Source organism: Polyodon spathula, chromosome 4 (genome assembly GCF_017654505.1).
Source record: "Polyodon spathula isolate WHYD16114869_AA chromosome 4, ASM1765450v1, whole genome shotgun sequence".
Lineage (NCBI taxonomy): Eukaryota > Metazoa > Chordata > Actinopteri > Acipenseriformes > Polyodontidae > Polyodon > Polyodon spathula.
The window spans coordinates 19,551,633-19,563,408 of record NC_054537.1 but is presented as its reverse complement, the minus strand read 5'-3'; the positions used below and the strand labels follow the sequence as shown (position 1 = coordinate 19,563,408).

The window sequence follows — 11,776 nt, the reverse complement described above, 5'->3', positions numbered from 1 at the left end:
AGGTAATTCTATCGGGTGATGCAAAACAAGTGGCCATAGCTGCATTTAGCAAATTAAAATGAAGGGAGAAGCCCTGCTGTCTCTAACGCCCCAGAGAGAGCCCCCATTGTCTCCAGCACCCCAAGGAGAAGCCCTGTTGTCTCCAGCAAACGAGGGAGATCCGCATTAGTTTCCAGCATCTGAGAGAGAGTCGCACCAGTCTCCAGGGTTAGAGTGAGACGACCTACAGCTCTCTTCTCCACCACCAGCAGGAGACTACTTACTGCTTCTGCCTCCACTGGCAGAGGAAGATTACCCGCTGCTCCTGTCTCCACCACCAGAGGGAGAGGTGCCGAGTCTGCCACTACCTTCACCACCAGAGAGAGATGAGCTGCGGCTGCCTCTACCTCCACCACCAGAGGGAGAGGGGCTGCGGCTGCCTCTACCTCCAGCCCAGTTGAGCTGGAGCTACCTGCACCACCAGAGGGAGAGGGTCTGCGGCGATGGGCGAGGGCCTTGGCAACAATTTTGACATTTCGCATTTAGGATGGAAATAGGAAGATATGAACCACAGTCCAGCAGGTATTTTTTCTTTAATAGTAATGTTTAAATAGTAACGGTTCCTGTAGCGTTGGTGACAGTTGCACGTGCCAGACAGCCTGAAAACATAGAATTCAGAAGTGGAGACAGTTTGGAAACTCTATGGGGTACCCATCTAGGCCATGTGACTTACTGCTCTGCATAGACCTAATTGCTGGAGTTATTTCTCCTAATGTTAGAGGTTCCTCTAAACTGACCATAGAATCTGGATCTACAGTGGGGGTGTCTGTAGAAAAGTTTTGGTCCGAGAGCAGCAGGGTGTTAAAGTGCCACAAGCACTGGATGTTACCTTCGAGGGGAAAGAAGCTCCAAGACTAGGGGTATATGATCAGATATCACAATACTCAGATAGGGGCATGAATGGACAGAAGGAAGCAATTTAATAGCACGTATAATATTGAAAAATCTGTTTCTATATGTATATATATATATGCAGAGTATGTTCTAAATATGTGTGTTTCATGTGAAATGATAAACAATAACAAATAATAAACAAACAGTATGAATGCTGCATAATTTTATTTAACAATCAGAACTGTTGACATTCTGTTTCAGAGATTTATGCACGTGACTCTTTAGACACACAGACAGATGGATACAAATTACTACAGGCCACGTCATTCCAACCTCCAGGAACTGAAAGAAATGAGAAAAAACAATTCAGACTCTGTCGCACAAAGCATGATCTCGGGGATAGTATAGTTCAGGTATTGAAACGTATATCAAACAGTATGATCTTTTTGTAGAGTAAACATCACTACAGTACCATTATGCAAGACACAGAACCAGCAAGAGATAAGACACCATACAGTAAGTTGTATTTTACACACTTAAAATGAGAACTAATGTTGCTCAGTTTCACCTCTTAAGAGCAATCTAAGCTCTGCCCTCTTGTAAAAAGATGTTCTGTGAGGTGGTTAAAGAACTATGTGATTCTATGGAGAATGTCCTTGAGTGCTACAATGTACTTCAAAACACATAATAGTAGCGTGACAAAACTTGTTTTTTTTAACAAGTTAAATTATCTTCCCACAAGGATACACGAAACTTATTTTCAAGTAGATCATAAACAAGAATAAATACTTTAACAATTTAAGTCTGAGCTGTGTAACATTTAATATCCATACAAATGACCAGCTAAGTCATACTATATATATAAAATATTTTACGGAATAAAGACTGGAATATAAAATATGGTTAGTTTACTGTAACTAAATAGATGACTGAATATTCAGTTTGTCACCTGTAAATGTAAAGATGTATTTTATTTTTCTTAAACGTGGCTTTAAGAACCAGTGCAAATGCATGTTTCCTAAAGAGTATGTCATCATATTTAATTCTAAAACACCACCCAGAAAATGGTTACTTGTGGTATGATCTGCTAAACTTTTGTTCTGAGTAAGTGTCCTGTGAGTTTTAAACCACAGACTTTGTTCTGTTCCTTTTAGAACATTTTCAGGTGTTGCGACTTAGTACCGACACACATTCAGAAAGTAATATTAAGAGAAAAAACAAAGTCAAAGAACAATCTCTACAATATATAACAAAGGACTCAAATCTGGGACACCGCTTTAGGAAAATTAAGAAGCATTGGTATATAATTGATACAGATCCTTTGCTTCATAAGGTCTTCAAAGAGCCCCCTTGTTTTGTTTTCAGCAGACTTTCTAAATTTGAGAGATGCGTTTGTACATTCAAATCTACCCTCTACTGTTCATAGAACATTTCTTGATGGAATTCCAGATGGGAATTATAATTGTGATCATGCCCAATGTAATTTTCACATAAATGTACTTCCTTATGTCTGGTAAAAAAAAAAAATGTTATAAAGGGTATAACATGTAACACACAAAATGTTATATATGATCAAATGTCCATGTGGCCTAGGATATTTGGGAAAAACTACAAAAATTAGTATTAGGGAACACAGGACTAGCATCCATAGAAAAGATTTACAAAGTCCGGTGGCTGCACATTTCTTGGAAGAAAGCGATAATACTGCTCTTAAATAATCTCTTAAATATATAGCTATTGGTACTTAGTTTTCTGTTAAATTCCTCTCATTTGACTAAAATGATTGACCTCTTTGTAAATATAATGCTCTTGCAGGTTATGTAAAATGTAGAATGTATGCAAAATAATTTCATGTATAGATTCTAGTATAATTGTTGCTTGTATTGTAATATAAATGGGGACGGTTCTGGTGGTTATTTATTTATATACTGAGAAATATTAAGATTAACACCTGCCATTTTCTCTCAGGTCTTGTTTATGATGTGATGTTGTTGACTGTGTAATGAGTTGATATATAGTGTTAATATCTATCAATTTATCATGTTGATTATGTCTGTTTATTATTTTTGTGATGTCGATCTGATAAAGGTACAGCTCTCGTTCATTTCTAAAGTGTTATGAAAATCAAGAGATTTACGAAGTGTATAACAATCTTTTTATATACATATCTAATATGTTGTGAAGACAATGTTGACCTGCCTTTGAAACGATGTAACAAGGCAGTCTGATTTAAAATTCCTTTGTCTGAAATAATATGTTTGCTCACCTGTATCTAATGGAGGCCAATTAATGGTCTATTTAAGAGAAGCTTGCTCTAGCACTATCTCATATGTTGATGAAGATCTTTTGTCTTGATCACTGATTTTACCTGATGGCATGGTGTTTTTAAACTAAAGAAAAGATGTGGAGCTTCAGAAGTGTACTTGTTTGGAATAAATCGTGCCCTGCACCTTTTTGATTAATGGATGTGTGTATAAACTTCCGATTTGCTGAATTGGGCCACGTGTATCAAAGAACCACTTTCAATACGCTTGGGTGGTTCTAAAGAAGAATTTAGAACGGTCTTTCATATGAGACAAGTCAAAGAAACTTTCTAACAAAAGGTTCTAACACAATTCTTTGTTGTAAGTCTCAAGTGTTGTGAAGAAACACATGTTTGAAATGCTGATAAACCATTAAAAAGATATATTACCTGGAAAGTTAAGATGCAGACAATTTTCAACTCCCAAATTATTTGGTTCTCCCTTGTTCCAATTGTTGTAGTCCCATTTAGATCCATCGGTCCAATACCATGACCCCTCCTGTAGCGGTGAAAGGTAGAAAACAAATTGTTGATCTAATAAGACCGTAAGAAATGTATGAATGAGAGGAGGCCATTCTGCCCATCAGCTCTCATCTGGTTTCTGGTGGCAGAATGATCTCAAAACTTTCTCAAGTGAAAGGATCCATATGATTCAGCATCAACATTTTTTGTTTTGTTCTGTATAGTTGCGTCACAACGACAGTAGAGTGGCGACGTCAGAACAAGAAAATAATACAGAGACGACTTTTGATATGATGAATGCACTGCTCTGCGTTTATTTAAAACAGAAATAACAGGTTTGAACAGAAAACACTACACCAAAACAGGACATGGCACTTGCGGCCAAAAATAGAAAGGTAAACCAAACTGACAACACTAAACAAGACAGTGGACGAATACTAAACACACAAGTAGAGTGCTGGCCCTCCAGCACTCGTAGCAATTGTAAATATTAGTCTCTCACCCATTCTCCATTTTCCTAGCACACAACCCAGAGTGAGTGAGAACATGGTGCTGTTATGGAGTTGTACAGAGACTCGATTGCTAATCAATCATTCAATTGGAGTCTCGGTACAACTGCACGTTATATGCACTCACATATTACATTTTACCTGCACATGAAGTGCTGGGCAATCCTCGTGCCTAAATCCAAATACACATTTTAAACACTCATGCTCGTAACCCATATTATACAACATATAATACAAAAATATGCACAGAGTTGGGCTCAATGTCACAAGTTCCCAGTACTGTTTATATATGTTCATTGATTAAAGTATTCAATGTATTTCTTTCAATCAGCACAATGAGAAAAGTAGAATTTTATAGTGCTGTGTTGCAGGGTGTAGGAAGTGGACACATCAGGCATTGTTCCCTTACTGGTGACCGAATACAAAAATAACAAACCCCCGTTCACACACTCATACACAGACCCACGACAGAGGTAATCCACAACACATTCAACAAAGTGGATTTCTTTTTGGTAAGGGAAGCCATATAGAAAGAGGTAACTGTACCTTGAAGCAGTCAGAACCCCCGATCCAGGTATAACCATTTGAGGCGTCATTATTGTTGATCAGGTTCTGGATGGCCTGGTTGTCTTCAACACTGTGTATAGAGGCGAGGTTCCCTCCGAGACTGAGGCAGTACAACTGGAGGGAGCAATGAGAGACAGCTTGGACTAGGCAGACTGGGAGCACTGTGAAGCAGCATGTCATTAATACACTGGGCACATCAGACAGCCTATTTCATTTAATGACCCTTCTGCAAGCAAAGCTCTTTCAAGTGCTGCTTTATATTTCTGAATTAAATACTATATAAATGAAACATCTAGATTTCATCTAAAGATCCTGCAGCAACTGTTTGGCTTTGATAGTCTCATATTTACGAGGAGCAGTTACCTAGAACCATTTTGGATTAATACCCTTGTATTGGGTATCCAGGAAAAAGCTCGTCTAATCTGAGTATTCGCCATGATAATGGGACTACCAGCTTCACCATGTGTGTGTTGAGAAGTGTTTTTCCACCCTTTGTGTCTCCTGAAGCTTTATGAACCAGATGTTCTATTATTTCGGGTATAACCAGGAAGGGGTGCTCATCGACCTCAGAGACAGTCATTGGTGGGCACAGTTGTTTAAAGCAATAATATTATATAAGTTCAATACAGGGTCATCTTTGCAGTTATTTTAAACCCATAACTCTGCATTTCCCACCTTGCCATGCCTAATTAAATTCTCAGTGCTAGTAATTTGTGACAAATTGAAGCATGGTGTTGATCATGCCTGCCCTTTGGCCAACACCATGATCAGGGGCCAATGAAACTGGAAGAGGTCCTCCTGGGTTCATGAATGATAGACATGATCATACCTCAGCATCAGCCCATGTCTTCCTGTCCTTTACATACTGGTAGCACTTGTTTTTGAAACTGCTCCAACCCTTCAGACAGGAACCATCACACATTGACGCTTCCCTCTTCACCACTTCTTCCTTCTTGTCACCCTGAGCTGTGAAGTACAAAACACCACAGACAGCAATGCACAGAGCGAGTGTTTGTGTAGCGACGACAGGGGCTGCTCTTAACCAGTTTGTTTCCTTTCACTAGTGTGTTTCCCAGTCAGTCTGACTCCAGGTTTCTACTTTATTCTGTACTAGATCTCTTTTCCATGCCTGGCAGCAAATGGCAGTTAAAATGGATAGAACCAGTGCTTGTGGAATTTCTTTTTGTAAGAAATATGCAGAGCAGTTATTTTAATACAGCTTTAATAACATACCATATTGGAGAAGAAATACTAACACTAAAATTAATGAACGCCAACCTAGTTTTTTTTATATATATATAATTAATGAAGCTCAAAATGTATTTTAAAATGTCATCTACTTTCTGGCGAGAATAGCATTTATTCTTTTTTGCTCTGCTTTGAAACAAAACCCTGGACTTCTAGTAGGAGAATTAAACTGGCCTCAACCAAGGAAACATGTTGTTCTTCATGCCAACTATGGGGAAATCATGGATAACAGATTCACACATAACATGTGGAAGAGTAAAAGGGATTTAAACAAACAGGATTGTGTTATCCTGAAGCGGCAGCTGGAGAATTTAGCTTTCTGCAGCCCAAAAATGTCTTGCAGTTTAATTTAGCTCTGCATGTTTAAGCATCAACACACAATGAAACAGCAACTTTGATGGAATAGTATCACCTGGACCCCGCAGGAAGACTGGCCTTACTGACTATCCCAAAAGAGATAGCTTGTATTGAACAGTGACAACAAATCCACTAACACACTGTAATGAATTGGCATCTCAGCCCGTTAAATTGAACGAAAAGGCAAGGGAAGGATACAAACCGCAAACCATATGGTTCAACAACAAACGTCTTACCATATGCTGATGTCAGTACTATTAATTCACCAGCCTCTGGGAGATTCATCACATGGTTCAGTGGTCAAAACTATTTCACCCCATTTTAAACTCAGTAATGCATTGGACAGGTTGTCGCATCATTTAAATAGCCTACCTGCAACCCTGCTGAGAGCCAGGGCAATGCAAACCACAAATGAGGCCGCTGTTGGAAACATGATGACAGGCTCCTGGAAGAGGAAAAGAGAAACCAGAAGCATCAAATCACTGCACAGCCTGGGGAGATCCAAAAAATAAGTAGTCATGTCTAAAGTTTACCATGGTTAGCCACTTAAACTCAATGAAAAACATTTCCACTAGAAGTCGAAGATTGAAAAGAAGGTTTATTTTAATTTAATATTTTTCATTAAGCACAATTGCGTGAGTAATACTTATGGATGATTATCAGCTGTGTGTATTGGTTCACACCACTATGGGACTGTGGCAGGACGGCTTTGTGGTGACGTACCCAGACCAGGCAGCGACAGACACATTGAAATTAATTAAGTTATCCAAACTGTGTTGGGGTGTGCTGAATTGTGAGGATGATGAAAGTTTTGTGTTAAGTAGATGGCTCCAGGCCTACAGGATAGTATAAATTGGCAATCAGTGTCTAAGTACGCCACGTGTTCTAAGGGCCACATGACCAAGGACAGTCTGAGCTGTGGGTGTCCAAGCGAGGACAGGTGGAGCAAAGACTCCTAATGGCTACCAGAGGTCTCATCCCCACCTTGACACCCAATGTCTGGATCCCCTGGACAAAGTGTGCTCAATCTTTCTCCTGTCCTAGAATGAACACTGGTAAGTACTTGCTTCAGATACCACTAATAACTGCATCTCCCCCTGTACTGCCTGCTACAAACTAAATTTTCCTTCCTAAATTACCGTTCTCAGACTAACAAGTCTCTGCTTTTCAATGACCTTGTAAGGAAAGACGGCAAAGAAAGCTGTGGAAGATGCTAAGACTGCCCTTCGAATCGGAGGTATTATGGGGCAAGTTCAGCATGGAAAAGGAGGTTTTGGTCTCACTTCAGCTCCTCCTACATGGCACAAGGCAACCCCAGCTCAACGGAGGAAGCTGGTAGTCAGTGAGGTGCAAAAGCAGGAGGAGAGGATCAGGTGTGTTGTAAAGGCCATTTCCCAGGGCAAGCAGGGAGAATGGATGAAATGGGAGAGTGTGGAATAACGCAAGATTGGCTGGCAAGACCTATGGACAATGGAACAGAGCAGGATTAGTTTCCTCATCAGATCAGCATATGATGTTCTCCCATCACCACAGAACCTATACCTCTGGGTGGGTGAGGATCCCTCATGTCCTTTGTGTTCATCAGCTGCAACATTAAAGGCACATTTTGACAGGATGCAAGGTGGGTCTTAGCCAAGGACGGTTCACTTGGCACCATGACCAGGTGCTGCGATGTTTGGCCTTAGCATTGGAAGATAAGGTGTTAAAACCAAACCTCGCCCAGGACAACTGGAAGCTGCTACAGACTAGAAGATGCTGGCAGATGTTGGTCAACGGCTTATTTTTCCACCTGAGATTGCCACCAGTAACCTTCGACCAGACATTATCTTGTGGTCTGGATCAGCACGCCTTGTTCATCTGGTAGAGTTAACAGTGCCATGGGAGGATGCTGTGGATGAGGCGTATGAGAGAAAAACTTTGGTATGCTCAACTAGCTGCTGAAGCGGAACGAGCATGGAGAGTCCGAGTTTACCCAGTGGAGGTGGGTTGTCGAGGATTTGTGGCACACTCTACAACCCGGTTTCTCAGAGATGTCCGGTTCAGTGGCCAAGAGTTGCGTCGCACAGTGAAGAACTTATCTGAAGCAGCAGAAAGGAGCAGCAACTGGCTGTGGTTTAGATGGAAAGATTCTGTATGGGGATATCAAGCACAATAGAAAGAAAGCAATGCTGATGTACAGGTAAGTAAGCTGGGCTGAGCTGAGTGGGGGGTGGAGGGGGGTGATGCTGTGATGCCAGAATCACCGTTGAGCCCTCTTGAGGTGTCGTGGGCTAGTCAACGAAATGCCAAGGATTGAAGGTGACCACTTGAAGACCCCAGAGATGTACCCTACATAGCTCAATCCAGACGGTTTTCATGCTGATGCACTGGGGAGACCGCACTGAGTTGATCCCCAGAGCCAGGATCGCAGCCATTGTGTGTGTTGATGCGCTGGGGAGGCAAAATGAGCTGATCCCTGGAGCAGGCATTACACTTCAGCAATCAACACCAGAAAGAAGGATATCTACATCATCAGATGGAAAATAATGCAAATGGAATGAGATGCAGATGGATCACATTAGTTTACTGCAAAGCTACGTCTTAGTTGGTGCTTATCTTGGAAAGAGCAGAGTTCAAATCAGCATGATTAAACATCTGCTCTCATGTAATGGAAATCATAACTAATACTAATCTTGATCTTCTGTCTAGCAGGAAACTGGCACTCTAAATAAGCATTCGCTACATCTATCCACTCCAAATGGCTATTCGCTCTTTCACAAACCACGCCTCACTGGTAGAGGAGAAGGCACTGCTGTTATTGCTACTCTGTGCTTGCCACCTCAACTCTCTATGCCATCCTTCTCTTCATTTGAGCATCATGTTGTCAAGCTCCCCTCTCCCATGTCCATCACCCTTGCTGTTATCTATCAACCAAAGAATAACTTATTGCAGAATTCTAGCAAGTTTTTAAAAAAAAAAAATAAAAAAGAGAGAAATGTCCTTGATATCTATGTAATTTGTCAACAGAATGGGATATTGATGGGTTTTTATATATATGTAGGCTTTGTTTATTTTATTCATGTTTTGCTCACAGGGCCAGTAGAGGTACATCTCAGTAGTGTGGCACAAAAACAAAGAGAGGCATTTATTAAGATGAAAAAATAATTATACAAGTGCTTCTAAAAATTCCCCATTAGGCTTTATATATTTCTATTGATTTTATAGTATTACTATGCAGGACGGCAGCTATAAGATTGTTACCTTTATTAAATATGCATGGCTGAACCTACCGGTTAATCAACTAATGCCCAAAAATTAACCAATCAAAAAATTTGGCCCAAGTGATGGCACTAATTTCTGTATACACACAGGTTTGTTTTTTTTCTTCTTTGTAGTTAAGTCTTTGCAATGTTAAAACGTTATTTGCGGTTTCTTTGTTTAGAAAGTACTAACCAGGGTTGTCAGTATACATCATAATGTAATATAAAGAGTGCATGTGTATGTAGATATGATCTAAACACTGACACCTAGTATTTAAACATTCATAAAAATGTACCAAAAGCACATCGCTAGTAGTGACCAGAATTGCACACAGTACTCTTAAGCGTGGTCTCACCAGGGCATTGGACAACCCCATCATAACATCCTATCCTTTGATTTGTACTCTACATTGTTAAATACATACCCAAGTGTCACAAAGACGGCTGGAGTGGGGGACGACAGGCCAGAACCAGGAAATAAACGACAGAGAGGTGGAGTTGGGTGGAGCTGAGCGAATGGTCTCGCTCAGCATTTAATGAATTAACAGAACAGTAAATATAAAGGTTGTAACAAACAAAAACACAGAACACGGCACATTCGCCAAAACAAAAGAGACAAACAAAACGGACTACACAGACAAACACGGTGAGCTTCCATTTTACTTATTATCCTCATTATTCTTATTACCCCCGTCTCCAATCCCGTTCCCCACTCATCGAACACACAACACCGAGTGAGTGAAACATGCTGCTTTTATGCAGCTGTACCGAGACTCGATTGCTAATCAATCATTCAATTGGAGTCCCGGTACAACTGCACGTGAATTAATAAAGTGCAATTCCCCGTGCTCACATATTATTACTTTTTACTTGCACGTGAAGTGCTGTGCAGTCCTCGTGCCTAAATACAAATACACATTTTAAACACTCATGTTACACAGACCCGTTTATATCCTGTGTACCAATGACTATACACCAACATTAACACACTATACAAAATACACCCAGGGGCGGGCACTTTGCCACACCAAGCATTCTGGTTTTAGTTTTTAATTACTTCATCTCGAAATATAGCTCTGAAGCATCACTGTTGTAGCGCCACAGCAATCAAAGAATGAAGTGAACAAAGAGATGGAGGGATTCGAGTGCTCTTACCTGTAGAAAGTGCAGATTGCTTCTTTCTCTTCAAGATGATGTGTTTGACGGAGTGCACAGCTCATTTATATTGTCGACTGTGTCTAGAGCTGACGTGATCCTGTAAACATTGTGGCTGGTGGTGTTTGCACAAAGGAGTCTGGGTTCAACATCCTTGTTATCATTTTACTTTCTATTTCACTGTTATTTAAAGGTTTGGAGCACTGGGACAAAACATTGTCATGGCATTTTAATACAGAGTACACAATTATGTTTTCAATAATTTTCACACACTTGAATCGTGCGATAGCCTTTATAAAAGTTTTCCATAGCATTGAAGCATAGTGAAAACATGTGTCCTCTGGTCCTGGTTTCCGTGCAGCGCTTCAAGTATCCACTAGGGTCAATTTCAACTTATTTTATAAGAACATAAGAACATATGTTATATAACGTAAACTTATTTTATTTATGTATCACCTTTCATACCATAGTATCTCAAAGCGCTTTACATTTCGGTTAATACAGAACAAAAGTATGCAGTATAAACAAGTGGTAATAACAGTATATAATAATAATAATCAAATCTAAATAAAACAATTGAAGAAAACAAGAAATAAGAATGAACACAGAAATGAGCAAATAAAATCGATAAAACAATTACGTTTGTAAATCAGGTTAAAAAGGTTGAACTATACAACTCTAATCTTGACTTAAATATTGATCAGCGCAGCATCGGTAATAGAAAAGGGCAATGAGTTCCCAAATCTCTAGTCATTATAACTAAATGCACTTTCTCCACTCAGTTTCGATTTACCTTTAACACTTGAACCGCCGGGTGTATGTTACTACCTAGAACCGCCAGCAGCAGTCTTTTTGATGGGTACATTTTAAACAGCAAACTTTCAGATTCAACTCGAAAGATGTATTCATTTACATCATACATTTGCATAGCAGAAACACTACTATTTAAAAGAAAAAAAAAAACGGTAAACATAAAAGGCCTTATTTTCAAAATTAGCACATATAACGCATAACTTCAAAAAAATTAAACTATAGTAAAACAAACTTTTCAAAAGAAAAGTGTA

At 39.8% G+C, this 11,776-nt stretch overlaps 1 protein-coding gene across 1 annotated transcript; it reads right to left on the bottom strand.

Annotated features, from left to right (window-relative positions):
• Window positions 1–1,081: 1,081 nt before the first annotated feature.
• LOC121314284 (lectin-like) lies at window positions 1,082–10,808 on the bottom strand. The gene is made up of 6 exons (XM_041247360.1): window positions 10,713–10,808; window positions 6,691–6,763; window positions 5,543–5,679; window positions 4,693–4,827; window positions 3,566–3,674; window positions 1,082–1,215 (listed from the first exon to the last, which is right to left on the bottom strand). The coding sequence occupies exons 2-6, from the start codon at window positions 6,749–6,751 to the stop codon at window positions 1,139–1,141; spliced, it is 519 nt and encodes a 172-aa protein (XP_041103294.1). The 5' UTR covers window positions 6,752–6,763; window positions 10,713–10,808; the 3' UTR covers window positions 1,082–1,138.
• Window positions 10,809–11,776: the final 968 nt, after the last annotated feature.

What these genes read in the sequence shown, in the direction of transcription:
- LOC121314284 (XM_041247360.1), bottom strand. Translation starts at nt 6,751, where the DNA reads ATGTTTCCAACAGCGGCCTCATTTGTGGTTTGCATTGCCCTGGCTCTC. An exon ending in GGCTCTCAGCAGGGTTGCAG is followed by an intron (nt 5,680 to 6,690) that starts GTAGGCTATTTA and finishes TGTACTTCACAG; the next exon opens with CTCAGGGTGACAAGAAGGAA. An exon ending in TCTGCATCTTAACTTTCCAG is followed by an intron (nt 1,216 to 3,565) that starts GTAATATATCTT and finishes CATTTCTTTCAG; the next exon opens with TTCCTGGAGGTTGGAATGAC.